General features: G+C 33.0%; 3 protein-coding genes across 3 annotated transcripts in view; 2 read left to right on the top strand and 1 right to left on the bottom strand.

Annotated features, from left to right (window-relative positions):
* The first annotated feature begins 90 nt into the window (after window positions 1-90).
* LOC128200591 (uncharacterized) lies at window positions 91-4,290 on the top strand. The gene is made up of 2 exons (XM_052894487.1): window positions 91-1,636; window positions 2,161-4,290. Exon 2 carries the CDS (start codon window positions 2,166-2,168, stop codon window positions 4,035-4,037), a length of 1,872 nt encoding a protein of 623 aa, XP_052750447.1. The 5' UTR covers window positions 91-1,636; window positions 2,161-2,165; the 3' UTR covers window positions 4,038-4,290.
* Window positions 4,291-6,506: 2,216 nt separating this feature from the next.
* Window positions 6,507-7,410, top strand: LOC113511764 (uncharacterized). Its single transcript, XM_026895479.3, has 2 exons — window positions 6,507-6,575; window positions 6,650-7,410. Exons 1-2 carry the CDS (start codon window positions 6,534-6,536, stop codon window positions 7,313-7,315), a joined length of 708 nt encoding a protein of 235 aa, XP_026751280.2. The 5' UTR covers window positions 6,507-6,533; the 3' UTR covers window positions 7,316-7,410.
* Window positions 7,411-8,277: 867 nt separating this feature from the next.
* LOC113511904 (GATA zinc finger domain-containing protein 14) overlaps window positions 8,278-23,043 on the bottom strand; it is a 246,627-nt gene continuing 231,861 nt past the window's right edge. Inside the window, exons 7-9 of the mRNA XM_052894486.1 lie at window positions 14,142-14,369; window positions 12,411-12,565; window positions 8,278-12,103 (exon numbers count right to left, since the gene is read on the bottom strand). Of these exons, the coding sequence (XP_052750446.1) occupies window positions 10,226-12,103; window positions 12,411-12,565; window positions 14,142-14,369 (2,261 nt within the window). The 3' untranslated portion in view covers window positions 8,278-10,225. The remainder of the gene's footprint in view (window positions 12,104-12,410; window positions 12,566-14,141; window positions 14,370-23,043) is intronic.

Here is a 23,043-nt window from a genome sequence, read left to right as displayed (position 1 = left end):
GATTAGTGTTGCTATATAATAATAATTCGTTTGGTAGAAAATATTAAAATGGTATTGATCAAATATTATTTTTAAGGTCAAATGTATACAGATGGGCAAAGCACCGGGTTTAAACCCGGTGCTTTGGTAAAAACCCAATAAACACCCATAAACTCCCATAATCACCCAAAAAAATAGGTTTTTACGTATTTTTTTGAAAATATGTAAGTAATACCAATAAATTATTTTTATAAATTGTATTGATCAATTCTACAATATTAAATAAAACGTTAACTAATAATATTTCAGGAAATTTTAAAAATCTATATATAATAAAATGAAAGTAATTAATTTTCAGTGTTTTCATGTTGCAGTTGATCAACATGTTGGCCTTTTGCTTCCCGTAGATACTTTAAAATTTCTTCATAACACCTCGTTCGCACACATGGCCGTATATATTTAAATTCTTGAGCCACTAACAGTCCGAAATACTCATTTCTTTTATCCTCTTCTCCATAAATTAAGCATTTAGAACAGTTTGTTTCTTCTTTCAGTAAATTTTCTTTTACTTTATCCTCGTTTTTTTCTTTGTTGCGACGACGCTGGGTAAATCATCTGGACACTGGGTCTCACTATCGCCAAATATATTTGGAGATCGGCTTCGGCTACGGCTTGGCAGACATTTTTTTCTTTCTACAATTTTAAATTAAATTTATTAGAATAAATGCTTCGAACACACGCGATCTAAGTACCTTTTGTGTTTATTATACCTTACCTACCTAGGTATAAAAAGAGTACTTACGTAGATTTTCTTTTATTAACTGTTTTATACGAAGATCTTGATCTCTCAAATTAGCATCCATTTTACTTCCAGTGATTATCAACTAAATTAATAATCCACAAAGTATTAAATAACGTTTTTATGAAATATTTAGCACAAAAACAATACCCTTTAAATATCGATCGTCAGTAACTGTGGCTGACTTACCTATATTCTAGCAAGCAGGACTGCCAGATGTGAAGGGGAAATCCCCAATAAATTGTTGCATGTGACTAATGATGTGAGCATGTTCGTTTCATAATAAAAATGTTGCCAGGTAACCAAAAAGTCGTATGTTTTTGTGCGAATTACGATCATAATCTTTACGATCGTACATTAAAAAATAGACAAATAATAGTATGAGTACGATTTAAATCGTATATCTGTCAACCCTGCTAGCAAGACAGCGACAAAATCACGTTGCATAACAATGTAGCCCAAGCTTATATCTTATGAAATATACGGAAGAGATACGGACTTAGAAAAAACAGAAATGTTGTTCTTTGTGGAAGTCATTGATGAAATTCTATGTATTTTAGCCCGCAAACTTTCTTCAAACAAAAACAGCGCCATCTAGTATCGAGTTCTGTAATTATCTCTTTGTTTATGGATTTGAAGTAAGACCGCCACGCATGCAATACATTATGACTGGGGATTCCCCTATTCGTCGACGCTGAATATGAGGCGACGACAATCACTGTCAAACGTGTTCACTATTACTCTGACTCTGGTAACGTGACTTCCTGGTAACGTGTTAGGTAGGAAAAGCAGTAAAAAAGTGCATATTAAGGGAGCAGATTTGAAATAATATTTATACTTAACAAGAAATAATTAAAGGTAAGTGGATTTTTGAATGATACAATTATATCATGATCACTTAACAATTTTAACTTAAAATTAGATGTATTATTACAAGCTTTTATTTAGCTTGCGTTATGTAAATAAAAGTATGTAGGTATGTTCGTATGTTGATGCAATTATCCTCAATCCTCAACCGACTGGGATAAAATTTTCCATACACGTTTATTTTGGATGATAGTGCATAGTTAGCTGAGAGTCGTCATTGGATAATAATGGTGGATAGCCTAAGATGTGTACTAGATATTTATTTTTAACATAATATGCGTAAGTACCTAATCGAATTAAAGAAGTTGCTGAGAAAAATACAGAACAATACGATAATAAACTAGCGTCTGCGTTTAATCCTCCGAGGAGATGTAATTTTACAAAGGTTTTTTGTATTTATTTTATTATTTTTTTAATAAATTTATTGTAAATAACAAGAAATAATCATTGTAAAAAAATAGGCACTCTATTGTTGAATTTTCGTCAGACCAACTAATCATCGTTCATTTTTTTAGGTTCAATGGGGAGACCTAAAGATTTACGCATATGGGAGCACTACCGTACTTTACCAAACAAGTCTGTTTCTTGCAAGCTTTGTAATAAGGTCTACAAATTCAGTAATGCTGCCAAAATGCTTCAACATCTTATCACTTGTCCAAAATCTCCAGAAACATTAAAAGACTCTATGAAACTTATAAAAGATAGCTCGTCCAAAACCAAAATGTCTGGACTGTCAGAGATAGAGACAAATGATTCTTTTATAAGCCCCTCGTCGTCTGCTAACACTACAATAAATGCTGAGTTTCAAGACACCGATGATCATATAAAAACAGAATTAGCGAGAGCTATATTTGTAACAGGGACGCCATTATCGATGGTGCAACATCCTTTATGGATACAATTTTTCGAAAAATTGCAACCAAAATTTAAAATACCTTCACGTAAAGCTTTAGCGACAAAATACTTAGATAAAATATATAGAGAAATGCGTTTTGAGTTAAATGAGGAACTAAATGCTTGTAGTTACTTACACCTTCAGTGCGATGGCTGGTCTAATTTAAGAAATGAAGGAATAATAAACTTTCTTATATCAAAACCTCAACCTGCATACGTTAAAAGTTTGAATACAGAAAGTAATCCTCACACTAGTGAATACCTTAGCCAAGAAGTTGAAAAAGTAATGAAAGTGTATGGAGCAAATAAGTTTCTTGTACTTATTGGCGATAACGCTAGAAATATACAAAAGGCATTCGAATTAACAAAACTCAAATATCCACATGTTGTTCCTCTCGGTTGCTGTGCACATATCCTTAACTTGTTGTGCCAAGATATTGTAAAGATACAAGAAGTAACTGTGTTTATTATGCAAGCCATAAATATAATAAAAACTGTTAAAAGGAGTCAACGATTAAGTTCCTTGTTGATAAAATCAAGGCAGGGTGAAGATTCTACACAAACACTAAAATTGCCTTGTGCTACAAGATGGGGAAGTCATGTTACTTCGTTAAAAAGTTTGAAAGCAAATAAGATAGCTTTGCAAATATTAACAGTTAGAGAAGATGTGGTAATTTCAAGAGATATTAAAGATTTAATTCTAAGTGATGATTTCTGGACGAAGACAGGGGAATGTATAAGTATTTTGGAACCAGTCACTGAAAGCATATTTTACTTAGAGAGCGACCAGAATCGTTTGCATCGCACATACATTACATTTAGAGATGTACAAGCTAAGATACGTTTTGCATTAAATGAGATTTCGACATTGAGCGAAGAAAGCAAACAGCAGATTCTAACATCAGTATCTTCAAGATGCAATATGGCAATGAGGCCAATACATTTTGCAGCATATATTCTAGACCCCAGGACTCTAGGAGTCGAACTTACTCAAGAGGAAGAACTTAAGGGTATGGAGTTTATCTACAATTTAAGCCAACACTTAAGTTTGTCAAATGTAATGGCAGATTTGGCGTGTTATAAAGCTAAAGAAAACTTTTGGGCCAGAGGATTTGTATGGAGCTCATTAGATAGCATTGAGCCCCTAATATGGTGGAAAGGTATTTGTGGTTCCACTGAGTTAAGCAAAGTAGCGATTCGTATTCTATCAGCTCCCTGTACTTCGGCAGCCACTGAGCGTTCCTTTAGTATCCAAGGCTACATACATAATAACAAAAGAAATCGACTTACAACTGAAAGAACTGAAAAAATTTCATTCATTTGTTATAACTGGAATCTTAAACATAAAGCTGAATGCGAGGACATTCAGTTTAATGAAGAAAATACCTTAGAAGCTTTCATTGAGCAAGTAAATGAACATAACAGTTTAGACGAAATAGAGCCTATCGAACCTATACAATTCATCGCTTGTAATAACTCTGAATCTGACAGTGATTGACTGTAGTTTTACATTTTACTTTCATCTCTTTCTTAATAAACTCAAAATCAAATTAAAAGTTTTTTATTCTGTAGGCTGCATAATAATATTGTCTATGTCCAGTATAGTGGACGTCTTGCGGCTGAGATGACGATGATGAAGTACAAAATCATAAACACCCAAAAATTTGGGTGTTTATGGGGTTTAAACCCAATAAACCCAAAACACCCGGTTTTTACCCACCAGACTTTAAACCCACCCAGGTGGATTGCCCATCTCTACAAATGTATAATCTTAAACTATATTTAATTAATAAAAAGTCATATAAACCCTTCAAGATATCTTTTATTAAATGTAAATTTATTGTATCATAAGACCGTTCTCTATGTCTTCTAAATCCTTTACATTTTAATTGGAGCAACTACAAGTAATTCAAAAATAAAATAATCAATAGTTAATACCAGAAATTTTAATTTTAACCAATTTGATAAGTTTTGGTTTTATTAAAAAATTTGCAAAATTTATGACTAAATCCTAAACTACGTCCATAAAGTTATTTTCTGTGAACTTATGTAACAGATATCTTGTAATTTTTATTTGATTGATTTTAAATTCGCCAGAAAAGAATGTATGATGTGAATATGACTTGAAAACAAATAAATATGTATATATTTTAGATTATATATATACTCTCCATACAAATGCTTCAGCAAAACAGGTCTATTTTATTGTTCATGTGCGTGTGAATAAAGTTACTGTATAGTCACTACTCAGTATATAGGAGAAATTATATTGTATGGTTAAATTGAAAAATAAACTCGGTGCACTAATAATTATATAATGCAATGTATGCATGTATAAAAATTATATCAAAATTAAACATTTTTTACGTAATCATAGAATGATTAGAAATATTTTGTACAAGAATTGGAAGAAAAACTTATATAATTTAAATCTTAATATTTTTCTGAATGAACTGAATTAAAATTATATCAAGTATGTATATTTTTGCCACTTAAATTTCATATAAATAAATTCAAAACAGTTATATACACACATTTACACCATACCTACACACATTAATGTAACCATTGTCTTTTCTTGTTTTTTTTGTGTTTATATTTCTAGTTTGTCAGTACGTAATACCACACCATATATACATCATAAAAAATTGTGCTTATCGCAATTGCAGAAAAAAATAACGTCTCTACAGATGATAATGTGTCCGTCTGTAGTTACGATTAGCGTAGAATTTGGGTGCTGACATGTATTTGAGAGTGGTTGAACTCAAATCACAACGGGCGGCAGATAGTGTCCATACAGTACTTTAGTACTATATGTTTAAGGAATGAATGATGAAATGAAGCAGATTAATTCCGTTATTTTATAGATTATGGTAACATTTGTTTTAAAACGTACTATTACGATAATTACGTAAGCTCTTTTTCTGGCAATGCAAACGAGAAAATGGGATTAAGCTTAGCATTTTTTATTCCTTTTATTCCATTATACACATAGGTATAGTTTTATGAGTTCATAGTTTAACACCCCTAGATTATTCACATTTCTATTAGCGATATAACTAATAGAAATATCTAAATAAAATATGATTGACATAAGCAATCAAAATTAATTTTCAAACCTCAAGCAATCATGTATCAAATTCATAAATTTGGATCTTTGTACTAGCAACATCATCAACGTAACAATATCATACTTATAGAATAAAATTATTGTTAGACGAAATCTGTACGTGGAAACTATTTAAAAAAAATTGATATAATAATTCTATTATAAAAAAATAGTTTTTGAGATAAAAGGAATAAGTTTTAATGCGATATGTTTAAAATTGACTCAGAAATGGTGCGAAATTCAATTATGGATGAATCATCTAGGATGATAATAGAATGGTATCCCGTTTGCGCTAATAGTATACGCTGATAGGCCACCAGTAAAGGATGATAGGCGAGAATGAAAAAGCAGGTCAGTTAGCCCATCGTGACGAATTCTATTAGAATTAACCATGATGTTTTCAAGGGGGAACCGCGTGGAGGTCAACTCGACAGAGTATATTGTTGGCCATGAGACTGATAGTTCGCATTACTAACAATTTCTTCCCTAGAAAATGGTGAAGATAGACAATCCCTTCCTCCCCACTGAAATTTGGGGTGGGGGAGAGATTGTTAATATTGGAGGCTAAGGGCCCCATTGCTAGCAATATACCCAACCAGGTCGACTTCTACGTGGTCCCCGCTGGAAACCATCGATTGTGCTGAATTCCAATTATATTCATCGCGATGGGTTAACTGACCTGTCTTTTCATCCTCACCTATCATCACTCACTGGTGTCCTGACAGTGTATACAAATAGCGCAAGCGGGGATACCATTCCATCATCACCCATTAAAAAAACCTATAGCAGTTAACGTAGATAATTTTTATCTTATCTTGGTAGAAATAATTAGAAAATTACTATTTAGTATGGCAACATTCTTCTATTCTGTCAAACAACGTAAACATGGCGAGTGATTCAGATGATTTCGACAAGAATATTGAAAATGTTAGTGTTTTGTATGGAATTTTTTATAATTCTATAATTTTTGTTTTTGTATTAATGGAACATAATATTTTCAGTTAAAATCTACAGTAAGAAAGTCCTTCGCTCGCTTATATGCAGCTCTAAAAGCCAGAGAATTGAAGACGTTGAGGCAACTAGACGCTATACGTAAACAATGCCAAGATGATAAAGACTTAAAAAGGAATTGTGTTCAAAACGTACAAGTATGTTACGCCAATGAGTCCACGTTATTAAATAGTATAAGTAATTACGGTGTAATCGATTTTGAAAAGCTTAATTTTGATAGTAATACTTTTACATTAGAAGACTATGTTAGTCCTAACGACGATCACATGTATTCATATAAAACTATTGAAGAATTGACGAAGGATGAGGATATTAATGAGCTAGAGGCTATAGAAGAAGCTGCTCTTAAGGAAGTGACTAGAACAGAGAATTGTGTTTGCTACGTCCAAATAAAGGCAGGAGATGTATCGAAAAAATTTAGAAACTTAGATTCAATTGTGTCCCCTTTAAAATCCTGTGATGTTAGTGTAAATAGTACAGAGAATGATGAAGTGGATAGTTCTGAAAATGTTGGGGAGGATGAGAAGAGTGATTGTTCAGAGGAAGTGAAAAAAATAAACCCGACTGATGATTGGTTAAATACAATTAAGAGTCACACAGAGACCGAGCCAGTCCAAGCAGATGCTATGGAGCACAGTACTATTACTTGCTCTTAGCAATTACTTAGTTTAATGTTTATATCAGTTTTACCAGAATTTTGTTACTTAAGTCAAATGGAATAAAGTTTTATATTTTACTTAAAAAATAATAATTTTATTAATTCTTTTGTAGGCATTGATGTCTGATTTATGAATACAATGATGAAAATGAATTCTAATTGGGATGATTTTTAGATTATTAATAAAATATGTAATTATTTTATTTATGTACATCTAGATATTTCTTGTCTGATTTCTCATAGCATGCTTCAGGTTTTCTAGTTTCAGAACTAAGTGTATAATTATTGTGGTTACAGAACCACAGTCTAACAGTTAGCCACAGGGCTAACTGTTAAAGTAACCTGGTCTAACAGGGTAGAAACGGAAAGTTAAAAGTTTTATAATCCTGTTTGAATTTAAAAGACTTATATTAATATATCAATAACTATATTTCAAAGGCCATTATAGAAATTTCTAAAGTATTTAGTATCTAGATTGTCATTAAAGAAAAAGAGAAATTTGATGCAATTTAATGTTATATTTTAATGGGATGCAGTACTTCCAGTAATGCATTTACATTGCAACCACTCAAGGTGGATGGTAATCACCTGACCATCAGGTGATTCACGTATTCTTTTACCCCTGTCTTAAAAAAAAAAAGGTTATTCCTCTATTTATAAAGGAATGGGGATGTTTTATTGGGTGTATGTGTGCAGGTATTCATATTCAGATAACATTAATTTAGAAAGACAATGATATTTTTCTGGTTTTTGACATGTTTGTGCAGTATAGATCAAGAGTGTAAATACCATCATTCTTCATCTACATAGGTCCTTACATGTGCACTCTTTTGTCAATCGCATTTTTTGTTAACGTTTGCTAAATATAGTTTAATAAATATAATAATTGCTGTTTTTAACAGCAACAATGTATACGAGGGTAATTAAATACTACAGTGAATGGTAAATAAAACAAAAATATAAAGCATCAACTTATATTGTTAATACATTTTTACATTAATGGCGTTACTAAACACTTAAAGTATATGCATTGATGACTTTCGATACGTTCTCTAATGAATAAATACCCTTTTACATACCAGAGCACAGTTTTTAACGGATCTCCATACCAATTACCGCTGTCTGGTTCACACCGTACGTAATACTATGGTTTTATATATGGCACTTAAACATGACATACATTTTACAAACATTCCTATAAATTCCCATTTGTGGATGGAATATGTTAGCGGAGATAGGTAGGTATGTATCCTAGTTTGTACTCAACTTTTTTCACTGGAAATTATGATGGCACAAAAAGTAGTGCGGGGTGCATAAAAGATTCAGTTTGTCAGGTCTACTAATGGGAGAAGAATGTGTATCTTGGGCACCTTAAGCAGTAGACGAGTGTATACAATAATATACATGAAAAGGCATACATAAGGCGTGGACATTATTACTGGCTGACTTAAAAATCGCTTTGTTACGATATGTAATTTTTTTTACGTAGAGAAATAAGTTACTTGTATCAAATTGGACTTAAACTACAAGTAAAGAACATTTTATAAATAAGTAGGTATCAAAATACAATTAAAAAATCCCGTGTATATACGTGACATGACAATGACGTCTCGAGTACGATGTTTGGTTTTTTAAACTGAATTTAAAGTACTTTTGAAGGACCATTTTTACATTTCTTACCCTGGGGTCCGGAGTGTTGTAACCAACAGAGAAAGGCTCCAAAATTCAACATTAAGCTCTACAGTTATGTTTTTAAAAATCGTGTATAATGTAATTAAAAATTTGCTAAAAAACTTTTTTTTCTAAATTGATTCGAATTTGGTCGTTTAGGCTGACCCCAAATGTATGAGCATCGGCAGTTTACTTCCCATAACATAGGGTATCTTACTAGTATAATAAAACTGTAATTGGACGATATCTGTAAAAGAGACATACATATTTAAGAAAAATTTATATAACCGGTCTTAAAAAGACAGAAGGTGAAGAAACAATTTTTAGGAATTCTATCCGTTTTTTGTCCGCCTGATGATGATTACGGCTTTACACAAAAGCAGCACCAAATTGGCTGCGGTTTCTACAGTTGTATGCATGACGATCTATCTTAAAAATTGGATTTATTTTGATACACTATTTAAAAGTGATCTATTTATTGATTTTCCTATTTTGGAAATCCATGCGTACAAAGTAGCGGATGGAATAAGCTAGTCTTATACATAGCAATAAAATTATAGTAGTGATTAGGTATACGGTGCGTCGGATAGTAAGCAGTGAATGTAGTTTAATTAGTTCAATTCTATACTATCCTATGTGTTTTACATAGATATTACTTTGAATTATATTCAGTAGTTAGGCTAGAATTGTACGACGGCCTCTTTAAGTTCAGGCAGACATTTATTTGCCATTAAGTTGTGCCCAAGAAAGTCTTTGAAATTGGTTACAATATCTAAACATTTATTATTTATATTCTAGTGAAATGGGATATTAGATATGGCTACACAATTCGAAAAGTGATCTTGTCACGATCGTTTTAGGCACTATATTTCCATACATTAGGCCACTCCTCCATAATTTGGTATGGTCTTTATTGTCACATTACAATTAAAGTGAGCTACAAACTATGAATTTTCTGAATATGTATTACGGATAACATGTTTTATGCATATCACTACATATTCCTATATTGGTATTTTCGATGATAAGTTAGTAATGACAAACAAATTATTTAGAAGGATACAATGATATTAGGAGATAACTCGATAAGTTGGGAGTATAAAATCTTATCGATTACAAGATTCGAACTAATATGTAATAAAGAATGTTATATAATAGTTATGAATAAGTTATACAACTACCTTAAATTGTACAAGGTTAACGCTACTATTGTACATTTAAACATATATTATAAGTACTATACAAGGCCAAAATCCGTACAAACGGCCGCGACTTCGCGATTGTTTCGTTTTTCAGTATTATTTGCAGCCATATTAAGCTCTACTAGTGTATCAACACTATTTATACTGACCCCTTTTAATATTTTCTGAGCTGCTAAACTAGTAAAATTAAAGCTTAAGTCACTTAAGCTTGGGAAATTATAAAAATCTTGATTATCTTTCTTGCTATCTTGGCTTAAACTATACCTCTTTTGTTTATTTTCCAAACTGTTAATTTTCTCTGTAGATGTGTTAATATCTTTTATTGGCTCTTGGTTTTTTAACGCCAAATTCGGTTCTGATCCTAATACTGTCGGTTTCTGGTCTATCGCTTTCGTTAATAGATTCGCTATGGAATCGGAGCTCATCCTGTTGTTTACATTCGGTAGACCATTCAACATTTGCAATGCCGCTGCTTTCTTCAATAAGTCTACACTTTTTAACTCACTATTCGAATTTATATTTGTTTGTATTCCGCTGTTTGCTGATGACAATGCATTCTTTTGGTATCTTAAACTACCCAAAGATCCTATGATGTTATCATAACTTTTGGTAGGAGTGGATGGGTTACTATTGGTAGTCGTTTCCAAATTGTGTATGTTGTTATGTATTGCTGGTGAAGTTGGATTGGAGGCGACCTCGTTAGTATTATTCAACTGATTCTTGTATATAAAACTGTTGTTATTAGTTGCTCCACCTATTTGCAAAGAAAGTTTACGATTATTATTCATACCCGTATCGTTTATTGAATTCTTATTAAATTTATTTTCTTGTACTTTAATGGGCTCAGGCTCTTGGTAAGCTTGTTTATTTTTTTCAACACAAACGTCAAAAGATGTTTCAGTAGGATTTTTTGCTGTATGATTGTTGGCACCGTTTTGAGATACTGACACAACTTGCCTGTCATCATTTATAATGTAAATATTGCTTCCGTTACTGGTGTCAGTTACTTTACCATTTTCAAATGTGATAACAGATCTGACAGGTGAATTTTGTACATAAACTTTGGTGTTAGTGCCACCACCACTTTGCGACATGGTATTCGTGGTAACTTTTAGTGTGATCGAATTGTTAGAATTAGAGCTTGCTAGCATAGTAGTCGAAGGGTTTTCTGCTTTGGATCCCAGGGCTTTATGCAGAGGGGTTGCGGTTTTTTTGGGTGTGGGTGGACAGTTTTTTGGTGTACTTTTGGGTGACGTGCTTTTATTGTTTTTTACCGTTTCTCCACCTACCATAGGTGGTTTATTTCTATATTTGTGGAGGCTTTTCGGCGAGCTCTGTAGACTCTGTACTTTCACGAGAGATTGAGCTCTGCTTAGGCCTGGTGTTCCATTAGTGTTGTTATGACTAGGTGAAGGTTTTAATGTGCGATCTGATATGTGCGATTCTAGACTTGAATGACCACTACTACCGCTCGTATGATAGCTCCTCTTCATTGGTGAATTTTGATCAGTATGGCCGTTTTTGTTGATGTCTTTTCTCGGTGTACGATGCGTGATTGTGCTTTCTAAACTCGAGGGACCACTAGTGGACATTATATGATCGGAATAGTCCATCCTCCTTAGGCTACCATTTGGGCTCTCTCTTAATTTTGGTTCGCTGTTTCGTTGTGGTGATCCAAAGTGATCTAAAATGGTCTTGTTTGTAGAGCTTCTACTTAATGTTGACCGCGGCAGACTTCCTGAACTGGGACTGGATTGCCTGACCGGCGAGTGATCGTAATGGACGGAGCCAGCTAGGCCTGATTCGGTGGATAGGTGCCTCTTGTGACGACGTGGCAGTGTCGAAGATCGATTACTAATTTCAGAACCGTCATAATACGATGACACGAAAGATGTCTGACTCTGCAAGGACTCCTGTAACAAAAAGAAATATGTATCTTAATAACTAGCCTTGTGAGTAGTTAGGTACCCTATATTTGCCTTCATGTACTTGACTTATTGTATGATGTACATGCCAAATTTCATTTATTCATATTCATTAATATAATTAAGGCACCAATAATATACAAATAATTCACTTTCACGTTTGTTATATCATTAAGGATAAATATAGTGTAATTGACAGTTGTTTTCAATAAAAATTGTTTCGAAATCTTCAACTTTAGGTAAAATTTGTTAATATTTACATCGATTGAAAATAGGTATGAATCTCATGTAATACCTTTGAGTTGGTCTGTGTAGCGACGCAATGCAGATGCACCGCTTTAGAATTAAACCACTCGGTGGGCGGGAACTGCGCAGAGAAGGTGCTCATCGCTCGAGTCTGCTTGCTGCGGCCGCTTCGTCTGAATAAGCGGGACAACAGGGACACTTTCTCTGCAAAAAGAATTTATGTGATTATGTATAACTAGATAAAAAAAAAAACAAGTACTATCAAACAAGATTTATTAGACAAGGCATTAGGCAAGAGCATTACCAAAAACCTAAATAGCTAATATAAAATTAATTGAATATAACGTAAAATTCAGAAATCTCAGTTTCAAACCGATTAAGAAGCCGAAGTACACGTTTCTACATCACTAGATCATTTTATCTGAAAAAAACTAAATCACAACAAAATCCTTAAATTAGAATAATCAGTAAAAGAACTAATTTTAGTACCAACATTCAATAGTAAATTAAAACTACTTAGTAAATTTAGGATACAATATTATAATTTTGGTGATATTTATCTATTATACCTACATACCTAAGTGTCATATATCTGAGGATCTGCTTTTTTTTTTTTTTTATAATACCAGATCAAAATGACCACACCACTTTTATTAGTAAGCGGGTAGTTGGGACCAAAAATGAATATCACCAACTCAGTAATTGGCTAACACAGTGTGTGTTAATCTCACTTTGTCTGCCTGCGTATGTGCTTATTTACATCCCGCTTGAAATACCTGAGGGAGACTTTGTACAAAAGTCGATTGCTTGGCTACCTTTGTCTCATTCGTGTTTCAACCGTAAAGCAGTTGTGTTTGCATGGCTGTGTTTTGGTTTGAAGGGTGGGATATGGTGTGAATTTACTGGGTACGGAGGATAACACCTGAGTCCTCAGGAATGGCAACGCATGGGGGGTACCATGGGCGAAACAGTATAGTCTGTTATGTTCATGGTACTGCTCATGTCTATAGGCGACGGTTACCACTTTCCATCAGGTGGGCCGTCAGCTTCTTTACCATTCTAAATTGTATATAAAAAAAAACCTGGAGATTGTAAAAAAAGGTGGACGGGGAGAGAATTTCATATTTAATAACGCAGCAGATAGGTATCGTAACCTAATAACGCGACAGATATACCTTACAATAAATACTTACTGTTTGGGGTGTACTAAAGTAGCCTTCATGTGTGATTTATAGCTACAAACCCAGGGCAAATCCAGGGCAGCACGATCAGTCTTACTACAGAGTGAAACATTCACCAGTTTAGTAGTCCAAATTCTTTTTGGTTTTTTAAAGCTGAAAGATTTTGTGTGACGATGAAATCAAGGGTAGCTGTTATAAGCAAGTAAACTTTGTGGCATATTTATATTTAGGAAAGTTTTATAAAATCGTCAGCTACATTACCTACTTCCATCACGAAACAGTATTTCGGCATTATTTAAGATACATTATTAGTGCAAGCATTGTTGCAAAGGTATAATAATATCTTTAGGGTAGAGGTATATAAATATCTTTAATCTTTGGATTAGGACAAGCTAACAATTAAGAAGTGCCATGGAGATCACAGCATATTCCTTGATCTTTCTAAGCAACTTTCATGTTTACAAGGGAAGTCTTTTGATTATTTCGTCAGATGGGCTATTCAAACTTTTGAGCATTTCTGGTGAGCTACAAATAATGGAAAAGAACCATGGATTTAGATGCATCGATGTACAGTACTTGCTAGGTAGTATTTTACTCACTAGGTGACGCGGATTCGACGCTCGGCGGGTAATCGGTGGATGACGAGCTGTCAGTCGTGTTGGCGTGCTTGTGGTGTAGGCTGCGGGTGGAGGCGCACCGCTGCAGGTACTTGCTGGAGGAGCCGAAGATCCGTAGCGAGTGGCGGCGGTCCAACGACCGTGGCGCTGGGAAGGACGCGCTGCGACGTTTATTCGGTCGTCCGTAGAGTATCTTGTCGTTCGGGTTACCTGAAAACGTGGAAAATATATCTATTATTAATAAAAGTTATAATTGCCATATAATCACACTCATTGGAATATTTAAGTTTTTTTTCCAGGGTAGTCCATTTTTCCCCTTAATAAGGTGTATCTTTCAACTACACTTTTGCGCAAAGCTCGAAAGCGTCGCTTGAAATCTAGGATGGGTGTTATAAAATTTGGAGTGCCTCCTCCTCCCACCTGAATACGCTTACGATCACACCAATCGCCAGGTCCTCAAGCTTCAATTCCTTGTATTATGATGAATCATACAACGAATATAGAAATAGAATAGAAATTTATTATTTGACAAAAACACAAAGTTACAAACACAAGATACAATGGGCCCCACACTAGGGGAACTTGTATCGTGGGCACCCGACAAAGATTAATTAACAAATCACAATTTGTTATAATAAAAACTACATGGTGGGCGGGTATTAATATTAAAAAAAAACAGAATATAAAATTGACATAGTGATCAGACCATTGCTGATCAGGCAATCTCGTAAAATTGTAACGTTAGTAAAATCAATAATACAGAGACACATCTCGGACATTAATAACTTTGTAATAGCAATCGATTTAAAAATGCTGATGGAAGGAATTTTCGCTCATCACTCGTAATGTGACATGTTATATCAAATACTACCAATAATTGGAGTCTTTTTCCATCATAATTAAATACAAAAACAATACAAAAAATAAAATACCAAAAATTATGTTTCAATACAAAAACCTCGGCTAATACTATCAGAGGTACTGTATTTGGGTTACCACCTGTATAGAGTTAACTATAGACGTCACGACAGAATTTATATTTTTTAAATTATAGGTTTCCATATCGTAAACCTTGAAGATCAAGTGGGTTTTATTTAAAACTACCCACACGTTCATTAAGCAAGTACGAACCTATTTGCACCTTTATGTGTGAAGTAGGTTGGCTGTACACCTATATTTGTAACTTGATGTGGAAATAAAACCGTATAGTAATACCTTAGCTACCTCCTGCTGAAAGCTACGTTTAAATTAATGCAAATATGCATTTTCCATTAAGCTAAGTAGATTCGAAGCATATGTCCCTGTTTATTACGTGGAACAATAAACATGGAGAGTAATAGCCGACCGTCAACAGCTGTTACAAATAAGTTACACATCATAACGATATTTACGTTCCATGTTCAACGAAACTCGGTAAATTATATCGCTTGAGTAACATTGATCTTGGGTATAAATTTATATACATTTATTAATGTATATAAAAAATATATAAATATTTTTTATATACATTGCCACCTGATGGAAAGTGGCAACCGTCGCCCATAGACATGAGCAGTACCATGGACATAACAGAGTAGACTGTTTCGCTCATGATACCTACCATGCGTTGCCATTCCTGAGGACTCAGATGTTATTCCTCTGTACCCAGTAAATCATTTAAAGCATATAAAATAATGTTTAATATGCAGTAGTGCTCCATTGAACCTATCTTGTGTGATTTGTACGTCATTCACATCTGTAACAATTTTCAATTTATTCACTGCATAATTTCATTTATTTTTTGTCATAGATAGTCTGGGAGAGAATGCTATATAGTATGAAGCCCGGCTTTTATACTATATATATATATATATATATATAAGCTTGGTAATTATTTAAATATTATTTAATGTATTTATACAAGAACCTACTTGTTTATAAGTTATTTATGATTCTTTAATCAATTGTAATATGTTATTATTTAAATAACTTTTAATTTTAATAGGTAAATACAGAGGGGAAAAGGGTAGAAGTAATGGGTCCTAACAGCCCATTGCTAACAATACTTCTTATCAGGTCGACCTTTACGCGGTTTCTCCTGGAAACCATTGTGGTTAATCCTCTATGATTTCTTCACGATGAGCTAACTGACCTGCTTTCATTTTTACTTATCATTTATCACTGGTGCCCCGCCAGCGTATACCGATAATGCAGGCAGGCAGGACCATTCCATTTGTATCCATTAAAAAATAAAAAAAAAAACAAGTAAGTACAAATACTTTGTCTGACAGTAGTCCAACAGTCTTCGGAAGTAATGGTGAAAGAAATGTAGGTATATAAGAACAGAGACAGTCCCTGGTTACATACATACTTCCTGTCTTACGCATGTAACAATTACCTATCAATTATTAAAGATTATGTCCCACAAAAAATCGGCTTCAATTGTGACAAAACCAGTAATTTTTATCTAAAAATTAAACTACCATGTCGATGTTGATATAACTTCTATGGCAACCAATCTGTAAGTATATCCTTTCAAATAAAAAAAGACTTCGAAATTGGCTTGGAACTAACGGAGTTACGAGGTAACAAACATAAAAAAAACAACCGAATTAAGAAAAAGAAATATAAAGAGCGACAGCCAGACGCAAGTGAATTCATTGTTTAGTTTATATTATTATATATGTATAATAGTTTATTATATTAATTAAATTTCTTCTTGTATACCATTCAAACTATTTTTATTTACATTGGCATTTCAAAAGCATTCGTTAAATTTGTGCTGACAACACTAAATCAAAACAAAACACGCCAAAACTATACTACATATGACACCGATGAACGCACGCGCATCGAAACAGTGACGCACAAAGAATCTGCACCAGTTGCACGTATAAATCTGTCGTTCACTTGACAGGAAATAAATATACAGCAAATTGCCGATAAATGAAGTCAACGAAATGCATCTCGTTTCTCGATGTAATCTAAATGTATTACAAGTAGGTACATTTCAATTTCTATTCAGAATTCAAAGAGTATTTAATACTTAGTTTCAAAAATGTTAAGCCACACGATGAATGAATGAATGAATGAATGAATGACAACTTTATTTGCCTGAATACAGATATTACATACATTAAAAGTATATAATGTTAAAAAAAGACTACATTCAACCGTGTAGTGCATAATTATTTAATTTGGTACTTGCTTTCAAAATTTTACATTAAAATAGTCTTCAAGTGAATAAGAAATATTTCTCAGTAAGCGGATATATTATAGCTTTACTTATATTATAAATATGAAAGTGTGTGTGCTTGTTACCTCTCAGCGCCTTAACAGCTTTACTGAATTCATTTAAAAATGAAAAATGAAATCATTTCAATACTACTCGTACCAACGCAACATCGTGAAAATATTTACAAACAACTATTATAAATTCTGTCCTATAGATATACTCCTTGAGTATGTTTCAATAGAGTATTATTATGTAAAATATCTTGCCAATATGGGATTTGCTATCTGCAGCGCTTAAGCTTATGGAATATTAAAAGGATTACCAGTATTAAGAAACGGCTAGTTCGTGTCAGGAATGCCATCTAGATGTATATCTAAATCAACCGACACGGGATCGGAATTCCACGCCATTAGCATACCACTGGTCTAGGGTTGGCACAACTGGAACATTTGTAATAGTAATTTAACACAGGAATTGGCTCGAGACTTTCCTGTTTCAACTTAGAATGGGATACAGACGGCCGACCTGATTGAACGTGATACCCGTGGTCTACAGATATGAATGCTATAATATCCTTCATGTGTTGTCATTCTTAGAGACTACAGTATTATGTCTCTATATTCTGTAACTTTACTATATTCCACCCTTAGATTATATAGATAGTCTCCATACAAATGCTTCGCGAACAGCGAGTCAACTTTTTCAAACAATTTTGCGTGATAACTATATGAATGTTTCCTATGTAACTTCTATATTTAGTTTGTTTTATAATTTTTGCATCTTTTTAATACGTAAAAACTTATATTATTTATTAAATAATTAAACATAGATACGCCAAAGTACATTGTGTGCGTAAGTATATAGAACACTGATATAAAAACGAGTCAGGTAAATTGACAATTAGCTGAGAAAAAGTTGACCCGTTTTTGAGGCTCGACGCTTTATATATATAATCTAAGATTCTACCCTTAAAACTGAAATACAGCCATACGAATATAGATGCTCAAATACAGGTGCTTCACTTTAGAAACACGAGTAGGACAGAGGTGCTCATGCAAACGACATTTGTACAAGGCCACTCTTTGATAAAATCTCTGTCTACTCTCTGCCATTTTATAAATTAATGAGGAATTTTGCAGAGATATACGATCTATAAACAATTCTTAGTATCAGGAGATAACAGGCACTATCCGGAGAGACCGCAGGAATAATCTAATAATTATGTTAGTTTTGTATATATTTTTCTATGCCCTGATCTGAACGAGTCTTATAGGCATGGGTAATATGGATATTTATTTATTTATAGGAATACCAACAGTATATTGCATTATAACATATATAACAAACATTAAATACAATACAATATTAATGCACATGCCTTTTAAAGGTATTCACAGCATTGCTTTAAGATAATTATACAGTATGAAATGAAGTAAACAATTTTAAGAATTAGATAATACTAGATTACTGTTCGGATAGACGGATATTGTTCCGATATCTATTATTGGGTTCTTCTGGATATTGATGGCAGCAAAAATCATCACCAATTTGGATATCGCCCATATTTATCGGATATCTATTTTCGAATATGTTAAAAGTCTGTTATTCATTATTATTTTTTGGATAACCAACTTTTAACGTATTCGTTATTAGCATAGCATATATAAAAACCGATCAATTGTGTAATTACGCAAATGTGAAAACGATTCATGGCTTAACATAGATATAAATTTGATTATGTATTGACTGTAATTCAACTGTACGTTTTCCAAAAAAAAAAATACATATATAAATTAGACTAGTATATGGATATAACTAAAATATATAGATATTGCTATATATTACCCATCCCTAGTCTTATGCTTGCATTTACACAGAAATAAACTAGAATGTGTATTTTAAGTGCACCTTTGCAGTTATTTCCAATTTCAATTGTGTTACTACAATAATAGGCGACCACATACGAATTTGTAATATATATGTTTTGTCTTGACTTATTTCCAAAAAACAGCAATATTCATAATATTAATACTAGATTTAAAGACAAACTTGCTGTCCCCAAGTATCGTTTAGAAAAAGTTAATAGGTCTTTTATGGGAATAGGTATAAAAATTTACAATAAGATACCAAAGGATATGTTGGAATTACCCTATAAATAAATTCAAAACATCTGTTAAATCATATTTACTGAGCAAAGCCTATTACTCACTAAACGATTATTGAATGACGATGTGCATTGAATAGTTGTTCATGCACTGAATTTTCATTTAATGTTAGACATAGACACCTATATAAATATACTTTGTAAATAAACTGGATTTAAAAAAAAAAGTAATTCAATTGAGTTTCTTGCCAGTTCTTCTCAATTGGATCTATATACCGAACTGGACGGTAGGGTAAATATAAAATTATAATGTACAAATTTGACGTTCATAAGCGGCTAAAATGTCCTACATGAATAAATGATTTTTGAATTTGAATTTGAATTTGTTTATTAATATAATAATGTTTGTCAATTATAGTTATATAAAAATATATATACCTGTACAAGATGATATAGGCAAGTAACTATATTTTCACTAATTCATAAAGTTCTTGAGGAAAACAAAGTAAATACTCGACAAGTAAGTAAGCTTTTCATTTTAGCTGGTTTATGTAAAAGCTCATACGTTATGTGAATGTAGGAACCGCAACGAGATTGCACAGATAAAATACATAGTCGCGCCATGCGGAAAATGGCGCAATAAATTTTATGGCATATGCACCGGCAGCGATGGACGGCTATTAGCGACAAATATCACCATTAACAATAAAATATTGTCTGCTACATGTCAATTTCAACCTAAAGCTGTCTGAATCTTATTTGTCAAGAACTATCTTTATTAATCTAGCGTACAAGTCCTGCCAAAGAGACAGTCACGTCTCACGTTCTGTTAACAGTCGCTACTATATGAGCGGAATGTGAGCACATTTGCATGCCTGCAAGTGTACAATTTCTGGATGTGGATCTATGCAACGCTATGGAAAAGATCTAAAAATCTGTTGCCATTGAATTTTGAATCTTATGCTCTGGTAATAAGAATTTTCAGTTGAAAATTTAAGAGAATATTTAGATTGCGATTTGGCGATCAACAGTTAAGATAGGAACGTCGAACGATGCCGCGAGTTCCTTGGGTCAGATTCGAGTACTTTATTCTGTTGTTATGATTATTTTGCTAACAAGATGGCGGTATACGATTAGTACTTACCTACTTTGGACATTTGAAAGTGCATCTGGTTTTAGAATGGATTAGCTGTAACACCTACATGCGACTTAAATTAAGTCTACCACAGTATTATACATAATTTCTTGTTTTTTAATACTTTATTGTACACACTTATTATACATAATAATATGACAGTGGTAATCAAATGTACAAAGGCGAGCTTAACTCTAAAAGAGTTCTCTTCCAGCAAACTAAAGTGGAAAGGAGCATCAATGTCAGCGAATAGAGTAGTTCTTTCGTTATCCTAATTGTAATAAATATTTTATTGAAAGTAACGATCGTCCTGAATATGACGAGCATCTTTTTGATGCAACGTTACTTTGCATAAATGAGGCTTTATCTTTTATTTTTCCCATTTTTTAAATAAAAATAAGGACCTGTCTCATGTTTTTCTTGCTTAGTGTGGAATCAGACTGCGTCAATGGTATTTATAATTATTAGAACAGGTTTAATATAAATAATAAAATGAATAAACCATAACTTTCAGAGCCCAAACTATTGAGAATTGTCTTCCGAATAAGTAAACTTTTTTTATAAAGAAATATATTTGCATAATATAATGTATTGGAAATAACTTAGTTAAATTAGAGGAAATTAATTAAATATGAGAACTTGATTCTAATATACTTGCACTAAATAAGCATATATGAAAATGTTTATTTCATTTACAAATTGATTTTGTTACATCAATGCACCGCCATTTACTCTCCCTGTTTAGCGTAACGGTTGACTGGTAGAGAATGCCATCAGGCATTAAGTCCGCCCTGTGGACATAATTTAATGCGTGCTGAAATATAAAAAAATAAATAATATTCTATCTTTCCTTGAAAACTTGATTCAGAATTGATTATAACGCTCTGACATTCTAGATTCTTCTTGATTCTGGCAGAGAAAATTACCTTCTTAGCTTACATAAAAAAGACTTAAAAACCTGCATTACATCATTGGTTAACTATATAAACATTAACTTCAAATTACTCTGTATAAATAGTAGACGAAAACAAATATCGTTTCAAATACATCGGAAATAGATTACATATGCAGTGCTCCTGGATGTGGTTTGACGCATGCGCTCTGCATTTCATGTATGCATCGGAGTGTTGGCCGTTTGACCTATATTTTAGTCACATCCGTTGCATTAAAAATAACTTATTAATTAAAACATTAATTAATCTCGAGCGGTCCTAGCCTAGTTCTCACTAACGATGCTTTCAGCTTTCGTAATGAATTTTATGAGTTATAAAATTTGTAATTTTTAAGCAACTTTCAAAAATAGAAGACAATAGCACCAACATTAGGAGTAAAGTCTATTGATTGATAAAAGAATAAACTAAACTGGTGACTGAAATTAGTATCAGTAATGGAGAAGCTGAGAAGCAGTCATTTGTTGTGAGATGAACATGTGATGGGCAGGGAAATAGAGAATGAGGAAAGAAAGGTATTACGTATAAATGTGGATGGTTTTTTTTATGGGTGAAAATGGCATAGTAACCCCGCCTGCGCTAACGGGATACGCTGGCGGAGCACCAGTGAAGGGTGATTGATGAGGATGAAAACAGGCCAGTTAGCTCATCATGATGAATTCATTAGGAATTAACCATGATAGTTTCCAGGGGGAACCGCGAGGAGGTTGACCTGGTTGGGTATATTGCTAGCAATGTGGTTCTCAGTCTCCATCACTAACAATCTTTTTCCCCCCAACGTGGATGGTTATATGCACAGAGGTAAACCCAGAAGGAGATGGATGGACTATGTGAAAGATGATATGGCCAGAAAGGGAGTGACTAGTGAAATGACTTCAAATAGAGATGAATAGAAAAAAAAATACATTACACCGACCCCAACTAGATATGGATAGAAAGAGGAAAAATTTATGAAGATATTGCGTTATATTAAAATAAAAAAGTATAGCGATTTAAAACCTCCTAATAATTTAAAAAAAAGTTCGACTTCGTTTGACCTCTATTGAAATTCTTTTTAATCTGTGTTTATATACAGTTATCAGAGTTTAATATATATACAATAGAAAGTAGGTAAATAAATGCATTAAACGATTATATACTAATATACATACATACATATATAATACAACCTACTTAATACAGAAACGGTATCCACATTGTTAATATATTTATCGTTCAATTTTATCCATTTTTTAATATTTCGATACCGTATAAAAAAATATTTTATCTGATATACTCGTAAGTATGCAATAGGATACTTATAATAACAAATATATTGTAATAAATTTTTTATAAAATATTTATCTAAAATATTTATCGAATATATTCCTCTTCCTTTCCCGTGGGTGTCGTAAGAGTCTTGTGGGTCACCTGACAATGACCTGCCTTTTCATTTCACATATAATCCCGTCATTGGTGCCTCGCCAACGTATACCGTTAGC

This window comes from Galleria mellonella, unplaced genomic scaffold, assembly GCF_026898425.1.
Source record: "Galleria mellonella isolate WM207_F2 unplaced genomic scaffold, CSIRO_AGI_GalMel_v1 utg213, whole genome shotgun sequence".
In the NCBI taxonomy this organism is placed as follows: Eukaryota; Metazoa; Arthropoda; class Insecta; order Lepidoptera; family Pyralidae; genus Galleria; species Galleria mellonella.
The sequence above is the reverse complement of the archived record's forward strand: the minus strand, read 5'-3'. Positions and strand labels throughout refer to the sequence as shown.